The sequence below is a fragment of the Podarcis gaigeae genome (genome assembly GCF_964106915.1).
Source record: "Podarcis gaigeae genome assembly, chromosome: 14".
NCBI lineage: Eukaryota > Metazoa > Chordata > Lepidosauria > Squamata > Lacertidae > Podarcis > Podarcis gaigeae.
Window position 1 is genome coordinate 7825813 of NC_139690.1, and position 19299 is coordinate 7845111.

The 19299-nt window shown below is 46.2% G+C and overlaps 1 protein-coding gene across 6 annotated transcripts in view; it reads right to left on the reverse strand.

Annotated features, from left to right (window-relative positions):
- The window catches only part of CELF6 (CUGBP Elav-like family member 6), a 173329-nt gene that overhangs the window by 145718 nt on the left and 8312 nt on the right, over window positions 1–19299 (reverse strand). For all 6 annotated transcript variants that reach the window (XR_014557933.1, XM_083712737.1, XM_083712739.1 and 3 more), the window contains exon 2: window positions 17020–17102. Coding sequence is in view for 5 of the 6 variants with exons in the window: in XM_083712737.1 (XP_083568863.1) it covers window positions 17020–17102 (83 nt within the window). In the remaining variant the exon portion in view is untranslated. The remainder of the gene's footprint in view (window positions 1–17019; window positions 17103–19299) is intronic.

The following is a 19299-nucleotide window of genomic DNA, read 5'->3' on the forward strand; positions in this document are numbered from 1 at the left end:
GCATTAAGCGCTTTGAGAATTTTAAGTCCTGCCTAAAGAACAAATGGCAGAAGCTGCCATTAACCTTTTTAAAGGAGGGCTCTGTGGAAAAATCTGGAGAAGGCGAGAGAGAGAAATGTGTTGATCAATATACACAGGGTTGTGTGGTACTTACGGATTTTAGATGCTAACTTTTTTTTGCACCCTCCTTTAAGGAGATATTTAGGGATATATAGGGGGTTGGACTAGATGACCCTTGGGCTCCCTACAATTGTATGGTTCTGTTTTCCTATATTTGCATAGCTTTCACCCTCTGTAATACACTCATTCAATAAGTGTCCACTGGGAATAACATCAGCTTTGGTGATGGTAGTTCAGCAGGCTGCTGATTATATTATTATTATAATATTCAAGCCTGCTGAACATGCTTGAGTCTCTCATTCCTGCTCCTTTGCTCTCCTATTGTGCTGAATCACTTCCTGGTTGCTGTTCCCTCTGTCTGCATCTTCCCTTTGTGTTGCTGAGTAAATGCCCCCTCCATCCCCAAATAGCCCCTAACTCTCTTATTTAGTTCTGCCAACAACGATTTACAGTTTGAATATCTAGGTTCTCAGACGAATAGGGAGCATGACAGGACAAATGCAAAGGTCAGGTTAAGAACTGGAGAGAGGAGAAGACTTTCTTTCCAGCCAGCCCTCCTTGCTCTTGAGGAGACCTTTTCCTGCCCTGCCCTTGGAGCTGCGATGCAGGGAGGTACCAGCAAGTCCTTCAGTTGAAGAATATCTAGGTGGAACATCAGAGCTTGTTGGACTTCCCTTTGCCTTGCCTCCTGTGGACTTACCTTACACAAGAGAGGTTGCAGGCATCTCAGCCATGACCCAAGAGATGTAAGACTGCAAGCACACCATACATTTAAAGCACACAGGCGCATGTTGAGATTCCTGCGTTGCAGGGGGCTCAACAAGATGACCCTGGGCTCTCTTCCAACTCCACATTTCTATGATTCTATGACTCCCCCCAAATAATCCTTGGAACTGTAGTTTAGGGGTGCTGGGAATTGTATCTCTGTGATGGGTAATCTACAGTTTCCAGGATTCTCAAGGGGTGGTGTGTGTTTTAAATGTGCTTTAAATGTATGGCTTGCCCCAAGCTGCAAAGGTCATCTGAGATGTTATTGAAGATGAAGGAAAAAAACAATTATCTCGTCTGTCCACACAAGTGTTATAAGAGGAATGTCCAGCAGTGGGTGGCAATCCAAGGCTCCAGCAACCTGTCTCAGCTCCTCGCGAGGAGGCCAAAACATCATAGCATTGTGCATTAATGCACATCCAGTGTGCTGAGTGCAATGCGTGGACATGGGCAAACAATGCCTTCTGAGTCATCCTACACCATGGTAGCATTTTATTCACCCTTACTCGGGGTTTGTGTAACTCACTGGACATCATACTCTGGGCCTTAGGCTTGCATTAGCAAGAAACCAGAGAGTCACATGAGTCTGTGTGGCATGGCGCATGCCTGGCTGCCTGGTGCTGATGGTTTCCTTCGCTCAGCCTGTGTGTTTCCACGGCAACAGAAGCAGCACAGGCTCACTCCCTGCATCAGGAATGCCTGTAATTAGATCCACGGCCACAGCTGTCAATCCTCGTTTAACAGCCTCCCATTTAACTCCTCGCTCCAGTAATTAGGGTTTACTAAACAGAAAGTCAGGCAATTAGAACAGCAGGTCAATCGCTTTCCATGTAACCTCTTTTAAGGCAGGGTGTAAGCTTCCTCCAGCAAGCTCCAACCAGGGGCAGGGGCACCCTAAGGTGCCTGGTGGGAGCAATGAACCGAGAGGAGTAGAAGGGCTATTGAGCTCCTCTGAGGCTGAGCCAGTTGCTGCTTGCATTTGAGACATGGCATTGGCTCCTTGAGTTTGCAGTCATGAGTGACACAGTAATTATTCTCGATACAAAAGATAAAGTGACCTAAAAACTGCCAATGCTCAGAGCCAATTTTAACATGGGGCTGGGGCAAGAAATGTCATCTAGCAGGGGTGGGGAACATGTGACCCTCCAGAAGATCGCTGGCCTTCAACTCCCATCAGTCCCAGCCTGCATGACCAATGGTCAGAGACAATGGGAGGGCCACAGACTCAGCACTACCACTACCAGCACCTAGAAGATTGGCTGGGCTGAAGTGGGCACTCACACTCAGCAGCAGTGGTGGCGAGTGTCCACTGGCTGTGGTAGGGCAGAAAATTGGGAGGCCAACAGTAGGTGGAGCCAGAGGCAATGACAGGCAGATCCAGAGTCTATGGAAAGTGGAGCTGCTCCCTGATTGATTGTAAGACAGCAAGCAGGTGGGAGGACTGGCTGAGTGCAGGTTAAGGTTGGTGGACCAGTGTCCCATTTACCCTAATGGAACTGCCTCTACTGGTTGGCATGAAATTGAATGGGGCATAAAACTGAGCTCAGTAGCTCAGTATCTGTTGAGTTTATGCTGCACTGGGATAGAGCAAAAAAAGAAACAAACCCAGCAGTCAGTGTCTTTGAACTTTTTTCAAAGTCCTGCAGGTTGCTTGGGTACCCATTACAAAATGAATTTCCATCCATTAGCTTTAAGGCTGTGTTTCTCTTCCCGGTTTCCAATTTGATGCCATTTTTTCTAGATAAAAATCAGCAGAGGACGGCTTCACTTCAGAGGCTGTCCTAACCAAGCACGATAAGCACGACAGATTCTGCAAATGCTATCAGCACCATAAATAATTAAGGGAAAGGATCCAAAAGGTGTGCATGGCAAGAGGTCAAATTCAGAACTGGATCAATGCTGGCGTATGAGGCTCTCTTCAGATGCCCAGGTGTTCCAGTCCTTGATGCCAGCCCTGCCTGCTGCAATCTTGCACAAGGCACATAGCTTGGCAACACTGCAGAACTTAGCATGGAGGGTTGTGTGGGCAAGACATTCTTCACCCTGGGCACAACAACAAAAAACATTCCTGACCTATTGCAAAGTACCAAGAGATCTACAGGACATCCTGATTTAACCTCTTCCATCCCGAACGCCATAGTGATGCGGGTGGCTTGCCGATCAAAAGGTCAGTGGTTCGAGGCCCCACGACTGGGTGAACTCCCGTTGTTCGGTCCCAGCTCCTGCCAACCTAGCAGTTTGAAAGCATGCCAGTGCAAGTAGATCAATAGGTACAGTTCTGACAGGAAGGTAAACGGCGTTTCTGTGCGCTGCTCTGGCTTTGCTAGAAGCGGCTTAGTCATGCTGGCCACATGACCCAGAAAAAACTGTCTGCGGAAGCGGACAAACGCCAGCTCCCTTGGCCTGTAAAGCAAGATGAGCACCACAACCCCAGAGTCGTTCGTGACTGGACTTAAACATCAGGGGTCCCTTTACCTTTATCCCCAACACCATAAAGATCTATGAAATATATCTCTTCTTGTTTTATTTATTGCCAAGTTTGTTATCATATCTGCATGCTGAGGTTTATGACCACAGGTTCAAACTCCAACATCCCCACTTACGGTAGTTAAGTTCCAGAGCTGGCTATGACCTCAGGCTGATATTTTGAAGGAAATTGCTACCAGTCTGAGGCGTTAATATGGGCCTATCAGTGTCAAGAACCACTGCCGTGGTTAAATAAGTAGATCCTTAATCACAAAGAAGTTGACAGCCCCCCATAAAAATGTATAGGAGTCACTGCCAGGTTTTTCTCTCTGGTGCATTGTGGGACATCTTCTGGGAATCCGTGTGTGCCTGGAAACCTCCTTGATGGCAAAGCACCATCATATAAAACAGCCAGATTAAAAGGATATCTGAACAATAAACCGAGCTAAATGGATGACATCATTTGAGCGGCACAGAATGATTTACCAGTTTGGGTGAAATGTATTCCCACTGAGTACTATTATTTGCACACCACAGTGGTTCCCTCGCCCTTCCATATTATCCTGGGGACCCAAACTTGACCCACCAGTACAGATGCCCCCTTTGGGGCCCCAGGCCTTGACACCCACTTTGACCATAGCTTTACCACTGAGCAATGTCTGCCCTGCAAGCAGGCGGTCCCAGATTCAATCCCCGCTGGCATATCCAGGAAGGGATGGAAGAGATTCCTGCCTGAAATCCTGGAGAGCTACTGCTGGTCAATGTAGACCAGGCATAGGCAAACTCGGCCCTCCAGCTGTTTTGGGACTACAACTCCCATCATCCCTAGCTAACAGGACCAGTGGTTAGGGATGATGGGAACTGTAGTCTCAAAACATCTGGAGGGCAGAGTTTGCCTAGGCCTGGTGTAGACAATAGGGAGCTAGAAGGACCAGTATTCTGACCCTGTATAAAGGAGCTTACTGTGTTCCTGTCCCTCCCGCTTGCCTGTTCCCCTTGCCATTCGAAGCAGCAGTAGGGCTGGGGCTGGAAGTCTGCTGGCCAATATCCCAGAATGCCTTGGGGCACCAAAGAAAGTGCTGCTCCCGGGCATTGTGGGAACTGTAGAGGGCAGGTGGCTTCTGAGATCCAGTCAAACTGTGTGTGGTGGGGCAGGAGGGAACTTACTGATAGGCACCCTGAGGAGAGTTTAGCTCCAAATAGAAGCCAGCCCTTTCCTGGAGTTTGAGACTTTACTCCACCTTCACGGGGGACTCACCTTCCAAAAACTGTCATACAGACCAAAATTCTATACTTTTGAGCCTGTCATTTCTAGTTTGTTTGGTTTTTGGCCACACTGAGGAGCTATGTAAAAGGGAGAAGAGGTTCGATTTGAATAACCATCTTGGTCTTTACGATGATGCTGCCACTGGGTGCTGACTCATGACGGGACTTCTCGGTAGTGGTTCCCTGTTTGTGGAAGGCCCTCTCGGTTGAGGTGCATCCATCTCCCACATGATTAACATTCAGCAGGAATGTCAAAACATTCCTGTTCACCCAGGCGTTTGATGGCTGAAAGATACTGTTACTGGCAACGTATTAGCTGCGAGGGTCTGAGAAATGCTTTCAGATGTTTAAAAACCTTTCCACTGCTTCTTAAAACTTGCCTGGTTTTGTTGTTTGCCACCTGGGAAGTTAGGAATTTAGTAAATAGCTGAATAATTGCCAGGTAATCACACTGAAGCCCCAGTTTCACATATAGCCAGTAGCCCAGGTGCCCGTACCTGTCAAAAATTCTCTCACAGTGCAATCCTATGCTTACATGCGAGTAGAGATGGGTTGGGGGGGAGCTCAACTCACTTAAAGGCACATCTATTAAATTTGCACTATCTGAACCAATATGAGAACCAGCCACAATTTGAAAGTTACACTTATCCAAATTCTGCAGCGCAGTTCTCCAATCAATGCTTCTAAAAAATTACAGAAACGCATCTACAGTGGTGCCTCGCAAGACGAAAATAATCCGTTCCGCGAGTCTCTTCGTCTAGCGGTTTTTTCATCTTGTGAAGCAACCCTATTAGCGGATTAGCGCTATTAGCAGTTTAGTGGCTTAGCGGCTAAAAGGCTATTAGCGGCTTAGCGGCTTAGAAAAAGGGGGGGAGCGAAAAAAATCGCAAGACTCGCAAGACGTTTTCATCTTGCGAAGCAAGCCCATAGGGAAATTCGTCTTGTGAAGCGCATCGAAAAACGGAAAACCCTTTCGTCTAGCGGGTTTTTCGTCTTGCGAGGCATTCGTCTTGCGGGGCACCACTGTATTACGGGAAATTGTGTATAACAATTAATATATTACTAAAAATAAAAAACAAAAATGCTGGTTAATGCTGGTTAATTTTTATGATGGTTTTTAAAAAAAAAAACAAAAAACAAAAACCCAAAGATTGCAAATTAATACAGAAATGTGAAAAACTGAATTTAAGAATGGAAAAACGAGAGAAACAGAGAACAAAAATGGACAGGCCCTTCCAGCTCTGCATGGGAGTGAGTCCCATTCAGTTCAGTGGTGCTTACTTCTGAGTTCATAGCTGTAGGACTGAACTATTAGCATGGCATTCTGAAATTTTGCTTCATTCTACCTGCCAGAGATCTGAGCCGCTTACAAAAATAAATGCAATAAAGCCAGCATGAAACCCATTAAAAAAGTAACTGTATCACATGAGTAATAGAAACAGGCTTTTTGAATCCATAAAATACACATCTCCGTCTCTGTTTGGGATATATTTCAGTAGTACATCCAGGGCCTACAGACCATATGGTTGGAAATAGCTGGCCTCTGATGTTACCCTGGAGCTTTGCAGGTAGACACATCAGAGTTCCTTTAGCTGTCATTGGCTATGTGATGTCAGGGAAGCAAGGCAGAATTAGAACTGGAATTCTAAAGTCAATGGAATTAGTAGAACAAAGTTTGATTCTTCCCTAACACCGCTTGCCTTTATGTGGCACATGTGACTAATAAAACTGGAAGGGTTGGCTAATATAATTTTTTGTAGGCGAGCAGCAGTCGTGAACTTCCTTGAAGGCTGAATGAAGGGGCTGGGGGGCCCTGCTGCAGGTTCTCTTTCTTCCTGAGATCTTAACGCAATGGTCAATCTTACCAATGGATAACTAGTTAACATCTTGCATCTGTACCAGTGTTACAAGTTCCCCAACTACCATTCTGTACTGGAAGCGACTGGCAACAAAGCACCAACATGAGTACATGAGTACAATGTGACCAGATCCCTGCTGGGTGATCCCTGTAAATCACCACCTTTCACCTTAACTTGATTTAATGGTGTAAACTGCCTTGATGGGTTTTGTCATTTGGCAGTATAGAAATACTTTGATAAACAAATAAACCTACTCTTGCAAGGTTGGTCTGCAGGGCAAATGGGAAGGGGGTGAGCGTGTACCCCTTCTTCGGGGGAAGGGTGGGGATGAAAGTGAAAGGAAAAGCAATTCATAGATAGCTTAGGGGAAGTAGCTTAATGACAGAACACAGCTTTGACATAAAGACTCTCCCCAAGGCTTGATCCCTGGGCATCTCCTGGTAAGACTGCGAAAGACAGGTTTCTGAAACCCCGGAGAGGTGCTCTAAGTGTAAAGCAGGGGTGGGGAACTTGTGCCCCCTCACAGAGGATCTGCCTTGCCTGCAGAAGGTCCCATGTTCAAGCCTGGGGCTGTTGGGGGTGGGAGTATTGCTTGATGGTGATGTTATGCATTTTTTTGTTTTTATGTTGTAAACTGCCTCACGATCTTCAGATGAAGGGCAGTATAAACATTTAATAAATAATAATAACCCCCAGCATCTCCAGAAAGGGCTAAGGACTAGGAACCAAGGTAGCTCCGTTGGTAAAGCATGAGACTGTAATAATAATAATAATAATAATAATAATAATAATAATAATAATAATAATATTATATTATTATTATTATTATTATTATTATTATTATTATTATTATTATTATTATTATTTATACCCCACCCATCTGGCTGAGTCTCCCCAGCCACTCTGGGCGGTTCCCAATCAAATGTTAAAAACAGTACAGCATTAAATATTAAAAACTTCCCTAAACAGGGCTGCCTTCAGATGTCTTTTAAAGATAGGATAGCTGCTTATTTCTTTCACATCTGAAGGGAGGGTGTTCCACAGGGTGGGCGCCACTACCGAGAAGGCCCTCTGTCTTGTTCCCTGTAACCTCACTTCTCGCAATGAGGGAACCGCCAGAAGGCCCTCGGCGCTGGATCTCAGTGTCTGGGCTGAACGATGGGGGTGGAGACGCTCCTTCAGGTATACAGGACTGAGGCCATTTAGGGCTTTAAAGGTCAGCACCAACACTGTTAATCTGAGGGTCATGTGTTTGAGCCCCACATGAGGCAAAAGATTCCCACATTGCAGCGGGTTGGATTAGATGACCTTCATGGTCCCTTCCAACTCAATGATTTTGAAACCCAGGACAGCTGCTGCCAGTCAGTTCAACAATACTGAACTAAGGCAAACCAATGGCCTGACTCATTATAAGGCAGCTTCCTATGCCTGGTGTCCTCTTAAGAGGCAATGGTTGGAAGAAATCTGTTATCACTGTTCAGCAACTAGGCACCCAATGCTGCTATGATGGTGGTGGCGATTTATTACACGCCCTTTGCCCTAAGGTTGCAGGGCAGATTACAGCAACTAAAACATAATATTAAAAACAGTTTTAAAGTACTTAAGCACCACAGAAATAAAGTGGGTGCTAAAAATATCTCTCTCAAGAGTCAAAAGCCAAGGTAAAGAGTATTTGCAGAAAGCTGTATTGTGAAAATGCCAGATGTACCTCTGTGGGGAAGGAGCCCCGGGACTTAGGGACTGTCACAGAGAATGCCCTCCCCTGGGCCTCCACGCCTTGAGCGTCTGAGGGTGCTGGAACAACCAAGATGGACACCCAGGAGAGTCTCTTGGGAAGGAGGCAGTCCTTTAGGTATTTGGGGACATTTAAGGCTTTAAGCACGTACATTAATAATGATAATTATGAGACTAGAAATACAACTAATAATAATGTACTACGCGTCCAATGAGAAAGCTGGGAGAGAAGGAAACCACATCAGATCCGAGCTACGCTACAAGCACAAATTAGTTCTAAATTGATTTAATTGCATGGATTTTCCTTAGCAACCTTGGGAATCATAGTTCTGCAAAAGTGCAGAAAATGGTATATGTTAATGATCCTTACCCCTTAATGCAGCGACATTTCCCAAGTGTTACTTGGAGGATAGCATTAACAGTTAAACTGGCATAAAAATGCAGGGCATCCATGGCCCAAGCTTCTTCAATCAATCTGGGCATGTTACTATTTCTGCTAACTCAAGCCTCTTTTACTCCCTGGGTGTAGCTTAATGGAAAGGCTCACAATAGTTGGTTTGCTTATTGATCTGGCGTCTTCATTCTGCAGTCCCTGACTCCACAGTACCGTGCCCTTGGCATAGTCTAGCCAATGGGCACCCCTTGCCAATGTCTCTGCTGCCAGCGCCACCATCCCCAGCTGCCACGCTCACCAGCGTTTGGACTCCCCACCACCCCAGGACGTGGTCCCCCTTGCAGTAGCCGTGCTATCCTCTTGCTTTGCACCACAATTGTGGCAGCCCTGGCACGTTTCTTTGCCACCTCTGGGCTCTAAGAAAGAACAGAAGAGGGGTCCTTCGGGATGAAGAGGCCAGGAGAATGCCTGTGCTGATACTGTGGTGGCCAGAAAAGACTTTCTTAAGCTTAGAATTTTCACCAGCCCTGCTTTGCACCCTGCTGGAGTATTTCTGCTGAGCTGGAATATGTCCTAGAATATATCCTAGAACTCAGAAATGCCTCTTGCCCAGACAAAGGACAGAGAGGTATGTTAGAAACTCAGATATATAAGCTAGGTGCTAAATCTAGGTTACGGCCACCACAGCAGAATGTCTATTTGCCAGGGGGTTGGACTAGAAAACCCTCAGGGTCTCTTCCAATGCTACGATTCTGTGATTCTGTGATCTCAACTACATTGCTTGACTGTAACTTGCCTCTTACAACAATTCACTTGTCCCAGTATGCAAGAAGGAGAAACACACGCAGTGGAAATGGAAATGGCATTAACTGTGGACTAAGGCAGAGGTTTTTAAACTGTGGTCACCAACCCGGTGCCCAGAAATCTCCACATAGTTGCAATTGGACCCAAACCAAGAGCAATGCACTCCTGGCTAATTTCTAACACCGTGTAGAAACCGTGTACAAAGGTAAAAACGAAAACGAAACACTGCATTCATTGCTCCACCCACTTTTGCATCTGGCCCCACCCACCACTGGCATATGACCGCTGGAAGATGGCTCAGGAAGGAATGCAGGCCCGAAAGGCTTCCCCAGCTCTGTGTTTCTGCTTCTCTCGTAGAACTCCTTCAAGCTTCTCACACCCTCCAACCTTCCTCAGATGAAAATAAGGACATATTCTACATCAGGCATTCCCAACCTCAGCCCTGCAGATGTTTTGGGTCTACAACTCCCATCATCCCTGCCCACTGGTCCTGTTAGCTAGGGATGATGGGAGTTGTAGTCCCAAAACATCTAGAGGGCTGAGGTTGGGGATGCGTGTTCTACATCAATGCTCCCTCTCTCCACACCTCCTCCTCTGAGGGTGGGGAGGGAAGAAGACACAGCAACTGAACGAAGCAAGATGGAGCCAAGTGACCATAATGGCCGCTCTTCTGAGCCCACAACCCCTCAGCACCCCTCACAGCCATGGCAGCTGTCTCGGAGACGGGCCCTATTCCCCTTGCTCTCCCACCCACCACTTTCTTTATGGGAGACCAACTGAGGAGCATGGAAACAGCGAAAAACATGCTGCGGGGCATCCAAGTGATCTGGAACTTGTTTTCGTAAAAACAGGAAGTGGTGCCATATTGAGCGGGGCGGGGAAGGGAGCGGGAGGCACAGATCTAAGAAATGTGTTAGAGGGACTAATGGATCTGAACGTCCTGTAACACATTGAAATACTGTACTGTCGGGAAGGTCCCTCTGGAATTTGGGACTGCGTGAAAAAGTGAGCAGCTGTGATGGCTCAGGGTTTTGATTACGATTCCTGTATTTTGGGGGTAGTTGATGTCTTCTAACCATATTCCAGCTACATGCAAATGCTTGCATTTTGTCTGACTTCGATTCAGTTACATAACGAACATCCAAACTCTCTCAATGGCCAGCGTTCTGCTCCTCAGGCTGTTTTACTCTAACTGTCCGCATGATATACACGAGGCTCATAATCTGTGGGCGATGATGGACGTTCCGCTTTCCCCCCTCATTATTGATCTTGTTTGGTCCTTATGTTACTTGCAGTTTCTTCCTTTTGGCTGTTATATTTTTATCGCAAAACAAAATATGGTGTGTGTGCATTTTTTTATAAAAAAAAAAATACATTCCCAGACCTGATTTTGTTTTACCACCGCTGAATTTTATAGCACAATTTTGATGGTGGGGATAGCATGTTGGTGGGGTAGAGAGATGACAGAAGGCCTGGCAGGAGAACAGCAGGTATGGATGCCAGGGGGCTTAAGTCAGCTATCCAAACAATATTCTAGCCGAGATCTTCCTTCTCATGCTAAAATTAAATAGAAACAAACTACGCAGGGTGCCCCTGAAGAGGTATACAACTCTGACTGCAGAAAAGAACTGGATGGGAGGAAGCGAGTTGTTGTGGGTGGAGAAAAACATGTTTCCATCACCTTCTCCCCATGTGTCATTCTGGCTACATAAGTTGCATTCCCCATTGCCAGCATTTTCTTGGTCAACGGGAGAGAGAGAGCAATTGGATCTAGGGGGTGGAACCTAGGGCATGATACCTCATTGGCAGATTCTAAAACCTGAAGGGTGCCATCGATATACAGCAACAGAAACATGTACCATATTTTTCGCCCTATAGGACACACTTTTTCCCCTCCAAAAATGAAGGGGAAATGTGTGTGCGTCCTATGGGGCGAATGCAGGCTTTCGCTGAAGCCTGGAGAGCGAGAGGGGTCAGTGCGCACTGACCCCTCTCCAGGCTTCAGGAAGCTATCCGCAAGCCTTGGGAGCCCGCGGGAGTTCCCACCGGGCTCCCTAGGCTTGCGGATAGCAGCCTGCATCCCAAAGCCTGGGGTGCGCTGAGCAGTGCGCCCGGGCTTCGGGCAGATATTCGCAAGCCTGGAGAGCCCGGCGGGAGTTCCTGCCGGGCTCCCAAGGCTTGCGGATAGCAGCCTGTTCTGGGGGCTGCGGTTGGGGGAAGCTCGGGCTTCCCCCGCCCCAGCCCCGCACCTGGGAGGGAAATATTTTTTTTTCTTTATTCCCCCCCCACCCAAAAAAACCTAGGCGCGCCCTATGGGCCGGTGCGCCCTATAGGGCGAAAAATATGGTAAGCAGGTGCCACTGTCAGTGCTGTGTGTACCCTCCCCAAAAGAAAACTGATCAAATCAGAATTATGCACCAACATAATCCAAGCAACACCCCAAAGAAAGTTGATTTAAAAGAAAATGAAAAACTGGATTACGCTATCTGAGTAAATTATGCAAATGAAGCCAATTTGCATATTGTTTTGCTTCTGCTTGTCGTGTGGAAGAGAACATAAGAACAGCCCAGGTCAAAGTCCCATCTATTCCAGCTTCCTGTTCTCCCAGTGGCCAGCCAGATGCCGATAAGACATGAGCAAAACAGTTCTCTACCCAGCTGTGAATTCCAGCAACTAGTATTCAGAGGCATACTGCCTCGAATAGTGGAGGCAAATCGTAGACACTGTGGCGAACAGCCACTGGTAGTCTTCTCCTCCATGAATATATTTAATCCGCTTTTAAACCCACCCAAATTTATAGCCGCTGACACATCTTGAAGGAACAAATCTCATCGTTTAACTGCGTACTGTGTGAAGAAGTAACCTCTTTTGTGTGCCCTGAATCATCAGCTGCATAATATGGGCCAAATTTCTAATATTATAAGAGAGAAAAAGACCTCCTTCCCTGTAATCGCTCATATACATATATACACACACACACACACACATATATATATATACACACACATATATATATACATATATACACACACACACACACACATATATATATATATAAAATCTTCATCCTATTTTCCTGATGTTTTAAACATATATATGTAGAAGCACTGTCTGTTTCCTGGGTCTGTAAACAGGGCTTGCCATACAGCCAGATTTTCCCGAACATTTCTGGGGTTTCAAAGGTGAAACTGACATCTGGGGGAAACTTCCGAAAGGTGGCGCTTTGTCTTAGGCAAGTCAATCGGAAAATTGTGGGGGGTTTGGTGTGTTTTTTTATATATATAAAAAGCTCCACAATTTCAGTGGTTTCCTTTAAAAAAGATCGACAATAAGAAAGCCGAGATTCCCAGGAATGTAGATTCTTTGTCAAATTCCGTGCTTTCTCTGTGCTTGCTTTGAACGTCCGAACCTACCCTTTCTGGCCAAAGCTATTTCACAGGACACAGGCTTGGAGCATTTGGGTGGCAGTAATAATCAGATAAGGGGTGGGCAGCTAATTTGTGTCACTCCAGGTGTTGCTGGACTACAACTCCCATCATGCATTGCAAAGGGATTTGAACTACATGGCCCTTCCAACTCTATTATCATTGCACCATAACAAAACCTGCCACACTTGCTAAAATCCTGTCTTCTGCTAAACTATTAAAGGTGCAGGAGTCTTCTTTTCCATCAGGTCACCGTGTCTCTGGATCGCTGACTCCAACCTATCTGCCCTTGCCATTTTGGGTTCATCTGACTTTATCCTCTACTACCAATCTTCTAGAGGAGTGGGAACCCTATCTCCTTCTTCTTAATGGATCGTCCTATCTCTAAATCACTTACTGTAGCCAACCTGGCCCTGTGGTCTTTGATTCATCTGGCCTCACACTTTTCAACGTCCTTTCAAGTTAAATAGACCAAAAATGCTAGATGGCTATCAATATACTCTTTTAAGGTACAGTGGTACCTCTGGTTATATACTTAATTAGTTCCGGAGGTCCGTTCTTAACCTGAAACTGTTCTTAACCTGAAGCACCACTTTAGCTAATGGGGCATGCTACTGCCACCGAACCACCACTGAACACTTTCTGTTCTCATCCTGAAGCAAAGTTCTTAAGCCGAGGTACTATTTCTGGGTTAGCAGAGTCTGTAACCTGCCATATACCTTTAAGGCCCATTCAAAGCACACACACAGCCCAAAAAATCTGGGAAATGTAGTTTGTTACGGTTGGGGGAACTGTAGTTCCATGAGGGGTAAGCTTCCCTTCCTGTGATTCTTTGGGGGGGGGGCGGAGTGCTTTAAATGTGCTTTGAAGGTGTGGTATTATGTAACCTAATACTCGATTCTTGATGTATCTCAAAGCCATGGGAGCCGCTATAACCAGATACATATTCACGAGAGCAACAATACAAGGTGATGCATCTCTACTAGGGATGGAATAACCTGTCAGTTTTGGTTCTCTCCATTTCTTGGCTTTTTTTCTAATATTAAATTCAGATCTCTACATTGTGCAGCAATTTGCAAAAGAAGAAAAAAATGTTTAAAAGTCGTCCGCAGAAATCAGTCAGCGTTTTATTGTGAATTTCTCCTAATAAATATCCACACTTTCCCCTAATAGATGCATTTTTAGTGACATTTTTTTGGGTTGGAGAACTGCATCACAAAACTGAACAAGAATTTCAAAGGATAGCTGTATTTCAGCTCATGCATTGTTTCAGAAAGTGTGGATTTAACAGATGCAACTTTAAATGCATCCCGGATTGAATTCTTCCCCCGTCACTAATATCTTATTTCCAGGTGCAGCATTACAGGCTTAGTCTGGTTCAGAGGACGCGTCAACACAGGATTGCAGCCTCCGTTCTCTCAGTGTCAGGCGTGCATAAGGATGTGGTGTCTCCACAAGCAACGACACTACAGTACTAGTACAGGCAAAGCCTTTGGCAATGTTGCTGTTGCCACTTGGAACTAAGAACTGTAGTGAAGGATGCTAGAGCATTCTGGCAGAAATGAGAGCAAAAATTGCCAATGTTCACTCATTTGTCACTAGTCCAGAACAGTTTGATCCACAATTGCTGCTGCTGTTTTCGGTCTCTAAAACGTGGTGTGGTGGTTAAGAGCGGTGGACTCGTAATCTGGTGAACCGGGTTCGCTTCCCCGCTCCTCCACATGCAGCTGCTGGGTGACCTTGGGCTAGTCATACATCTCTGAAGTATCTCTCAGCCTCACTCACCTCACAGAGTATTTGTTGTGGGGGAGGAAGGGAAAGGAGATTGTTAACCGTTTTGAGACTTCTTAAGGGCAGTGAAAGGCGGGATAACAAGTCCAAACTCTTCTTCTTCTTCTAAATGATACGGAACCGATTACCTGCCCCTTATACACACAGACATTTGCACTGCATTTCCTTTGCATTGAAATGAATGGTGTGGAATAATGTGACGATGACACCATTAATTATATAATTCGCTACATAAAATTCTGCCACAGCGAGTTTAAGAATGTCGTTTTTGTCAAAAGCCAAGCTGCAGTGGAACGGAAACAGTGCTATATGTGACGAATATGGAGTGGACGGAAATTGAAGCCTTCTTACATCCCTAACTGCATGGCACAGAAGCAGCAGCAATCAGGCACTGTGTGTGGTAGGAGATTTGATGAGCATGGAATGCATATTTTGATCTCAGAAGGCGGACATGTGGAAATGTGCCTTTAGGGAGAAGATCGCCCATCTACATTAAACAAATCCCTACCAACACTACATTTCAGAAAGACGTTTGGGAACTGATGCTCATCTGCTTACTGCCACTCCAAAACTCTAAGGGCGAAGAGCACTTTATCCAAACAACTCAGGACATAGAGCATCAAAACCCAACTGAGCAAGCCTGCTAGTTCTATAAGGCCCTGCTGACAGATGTCCCACACCTGATTAAACAATTAAACTGATCAGTTTGTTTTAGATAAGGAAGAATCTGTTCACAGGGAGATTATGAAAACCTCAAAGATGGAAGTTTGATGTTGTTTCCTCAAAAACCATCCAAAGGGAAATCTTTTCCCTTAAAATTATTCCTTATCCATTTCTCAAAATATGCAACACTCCCGTAGAATAAAGAGAAAGAAACGGCTGTGCCCAGTGTTCTCTTCCGACCAGGGCAGGAGCTCTGATGCTCACAGACAAGTGAGCTTTAATGATGCCCCACAGAGAGACCCAACATAGTAGTGGTGCTAGTGGCAACTCATTGCACAACAGATTTGCACAGCAAAGTTACCAGCAACACAATGTACTGCTGGTGCAAGACATTGTCAGTCGAATGTAGACAACCCAAAGGCCTCTTAAGGATGAACATTTATGGTGGCATAAGCTTTTGTGGGTTCAAAATGCAGAATTTTGTGTCTTCAATTCATGGAAGCTTATGCCCCCTTAAAGCTCTTACAGCAAAATCCTAAACGCTACTCAGAAGTAAGTCCTATTACACTCAAGAGGATTTACTCCCTGTGAGCGATGGAGGAGAGTTTCATTGAGTCTGCATTTTAAAGCAAATTGACCTTATTTGCAGCTCTTAGATTTATATGCAGATCGGAATGCAGGTAACAGTGGCACTGGGCACTGCTCTGAATTTCAGAATGCTGTTTTGGTTCCAAAAATGTGAGTATCTTATAGGGGAAATGCATATTTTAGGGGGAAATGCATAGAAAGGCATTGAATAAAATGCATGCAAAATGCATCTTACAAAAAGTGCATACAAACATTTAAACACAGTCGGTTTGGGTGCAGTTTAATAGACTTGGCTGAGCATGTGTGGAACTGACACAGAGCAGAAGAGGACTGATCCATCCAGCCCAAAACATACATAGGATGGCACCCTTCATATTGAAAGCTACAGGACTCACTAGGGGCTTAATGACACTTACTTTCTGCCCCGCTCTTTCCCCACATTTTAATGCTTCATGTCCAAGCACCCTTCCCCACAATTCAGGAGCCTACCCATGAAAACCCACTCTTCAAAGCTGAATCAGAACAAACAGCAGAAGGTGCTACCTGTGGATTGCCATTGAAATTTAAAGAGTGGGTTTCTGCAGAGAAAGCTCCACAGCAAAAACAAAAAGGGGTGGGGTGCTTGGATACAGTGGCGTCACAACGGGGGGCGTTGCGCCCCAGGTTCCATGTCTGCGGGAGTGACAAGAAGTCACCCTGCAGGGGCTCGCGGCGGCACAAGCAGCCATCGTGCTGCCAGAGCCGCATGTGTATGATCCTTTGCTCGTGACTGTAGCGGCGACGGAGGGATCCCGGCACCATCCGTATGGTGCTGGAGCGGTGGCGGCGGCAAACCGCTATACAGCGCATGTGCAGCGTCGCTACATACGGTGCATGTGTCGTCGCCGCACATGCGCTCTACATAGCGACGCCCACCCTGGGTGTCACGACGCCTTCCTTTGCCCCTGCTTGGATACAGAGCTTTAAAGTGCAGACCATTCCTGGGAAGCGTAGAGGAAAGGTAAATGTGGATTGCCCTCGGTTGCAATGGGTCCTTGCTGTCACAAATGGACACTGAGCAACACTTGCTGAATTCTAGCCCAGGACTCTGAGCCAAAGGAGGTGAGTCGTGCCTGCACCAGAGAAGAACACCATCACTTACCCCAGGCAATGTCTTCTGCTCATGCAGGGCACTCTGGGCTTTGAGGGCTGAATCCCGGGCACAGTATGTAAGAAAGGCACAGCCTGGAGAGAAGAAGGGAGGGGAAAGGGTTATTGCATAAAGTCATGTGCCAGAACAGTCACGCTCAGCAAGGGACGGCTTTGCCCAGTCCACACCTTCATTTGCAGTGGAGAGAGAAAGGCAAAGCTTATACAGCACAACTGGAATACCGCCTGCGATGTCCCTTGCTCTGCAAAGCAGCTGGATACTCCCTTTCCAGGGAAGCTGTGCCTAGCCTCAAAGAGATGAGCGGAATCCAGCAGCAGGTCAGTCAGCAGCCCAGCGGGGATTTGATTTAAGGCAATTCATATGGATTAGCAGGGCCTGGTTAATTGGAATCGGCAGGCAGAGGCAAACACACTGGGATTAGTGCAAAAGCCCTCCAGATTAGCACATCAGATTTTCATCCTGCCATGCCAGCAGCTATAGGGGTAGCTTTCTTTTGTTGCTGTGGTTGGAGGAGCATATTATGTGAGGGTCTACAGCAAGGGTGGAGGACCTCCAGTGACCGGGGCCAGATGCTTCCATCCATACCTCTTTACCTGGCCCTTTAGACTTTCCCCAGGCCACATGCCTCAGCAGATGGTTCCACTCTTTCACCAAGCGCTTTTTGCCTGGCTGGAATTATGCGTATTTGAATGATGATAACACAGATAGCTCAGTGTACCTCAGTGGCAGGGCTTCTGCCCTACACACAGAAGATCCCAGGCTCAATCCCCAGCATCTTTAGCTCAGCCAGGGGAAGGTCTTCTATCTGAAATGCTAGAAAGCCACTGCCAGTCAAGGTAGATAATGGTAAACGAGATGGACCAATGGTCTAACTCAGTATAAGGCAGCTCCTTCTGTTTTTGCTAAATATCATCTTGGGTGGCAAGCTGCTGGCAGGAAGCTGAAGCATTTGTCACCTGCACATCCCTTTTGCTCCTTAAACTGGAACACACAACACACACAAGCAGGTATGGGTTCTGAAGACCACCTTCTCACATGTAAACATGCCCATTTGCTGAGGGTGCATCAGTCAGGGTGCTATGTCGTTTGCCTTCACCCCCAGAAATAGTGGGTGGCCAACAGAGGGCAGGGCCTTTTCTGTGGTGAGACCTTGAATATGGCATACCCTCCCCAAATGCATTTGGCAGCACCTACTCTGCTATTTTCTTTAAGCTGTACTTGAAATCTGTCCCATTTTCCTGAGCTTTCAATGGGATGCAATATGGAATTGCTTGATTATTGCTAAAAGCTGGCTGTCAAGCTTGTTGTCACTTGTTGTGTCCTTGGTGCTTGTGGCTTCCTTTTGATCTTTGTCCTGACTTAATGCTCAAGCCATGAACACTCGTCCATAAACTCCTCTGAAGACCAATTGATGGAATGTTGGGGACAGAAATCCATTGATTACGGTAAATAAAAATTATCTCAGTGATTCTTTCAGTCACATTTAGGCATAGAATTAAAGAGTTGGAAGGTACTGCGATGGCCATTTGGTCCAACCCCTTGCAAGAAAGTACATACTGTCTCTCATGCTCTCAAAGATGTGTGTGCATTCCTGTGTAACTATTGAGAGCGACATTTCCTCACATCTTTACTAATAATAGTTATCATTATTATTACTGCCACCTTACATTTGTATAACACTTTCAGGAGTTCAAAGCCATTCTCATGCATTATCTAGCTGTAATAAAATAACCCAGGAATGCAAGGATAGCCAATCTGGTACCCTCCTGATCCTGTTAAACCTCAGTTCCCATCATCCCTGGCTATTGGCTGTCAAGGAGCTGCCAAGTGTGCCCAGGTCAAGCATGGGAGGCCCAGGATGCAATAAGCTTTTAATTAACACAAAATAAAAACACAGTAGAGTCCTCTGGTTCACCTTAATTGAGCTCAGACATTGCTGAAACTGACCAAAACCACCCCTCCCCGCCCTAGCCTCTCACTATGGATCCCTCCCAAGCAGATGAAGGCTGTGTCAAGGGGGTGAGCTCCTTCTCTGGGCCTAACTCTCCTCAAGCAGGGTGTCCGAGGGGAAGGAGAGCCAGGAGACTGGGACTGCCCTGCTGCTGAGTAGCTGGGACAACCTCTGACTCCTCTCTGTCTGAGTTTGCACTCACACTGTGACTCTCAGCCTCTAACCCTGTGCCAAAAGGCCCTCCTCCTTCAATTCCCCTTTATCACTCAACCCCCCTGCTTCTAAGACCTCACAGCTCTTCCCTTCCCCAGACTGCTCTT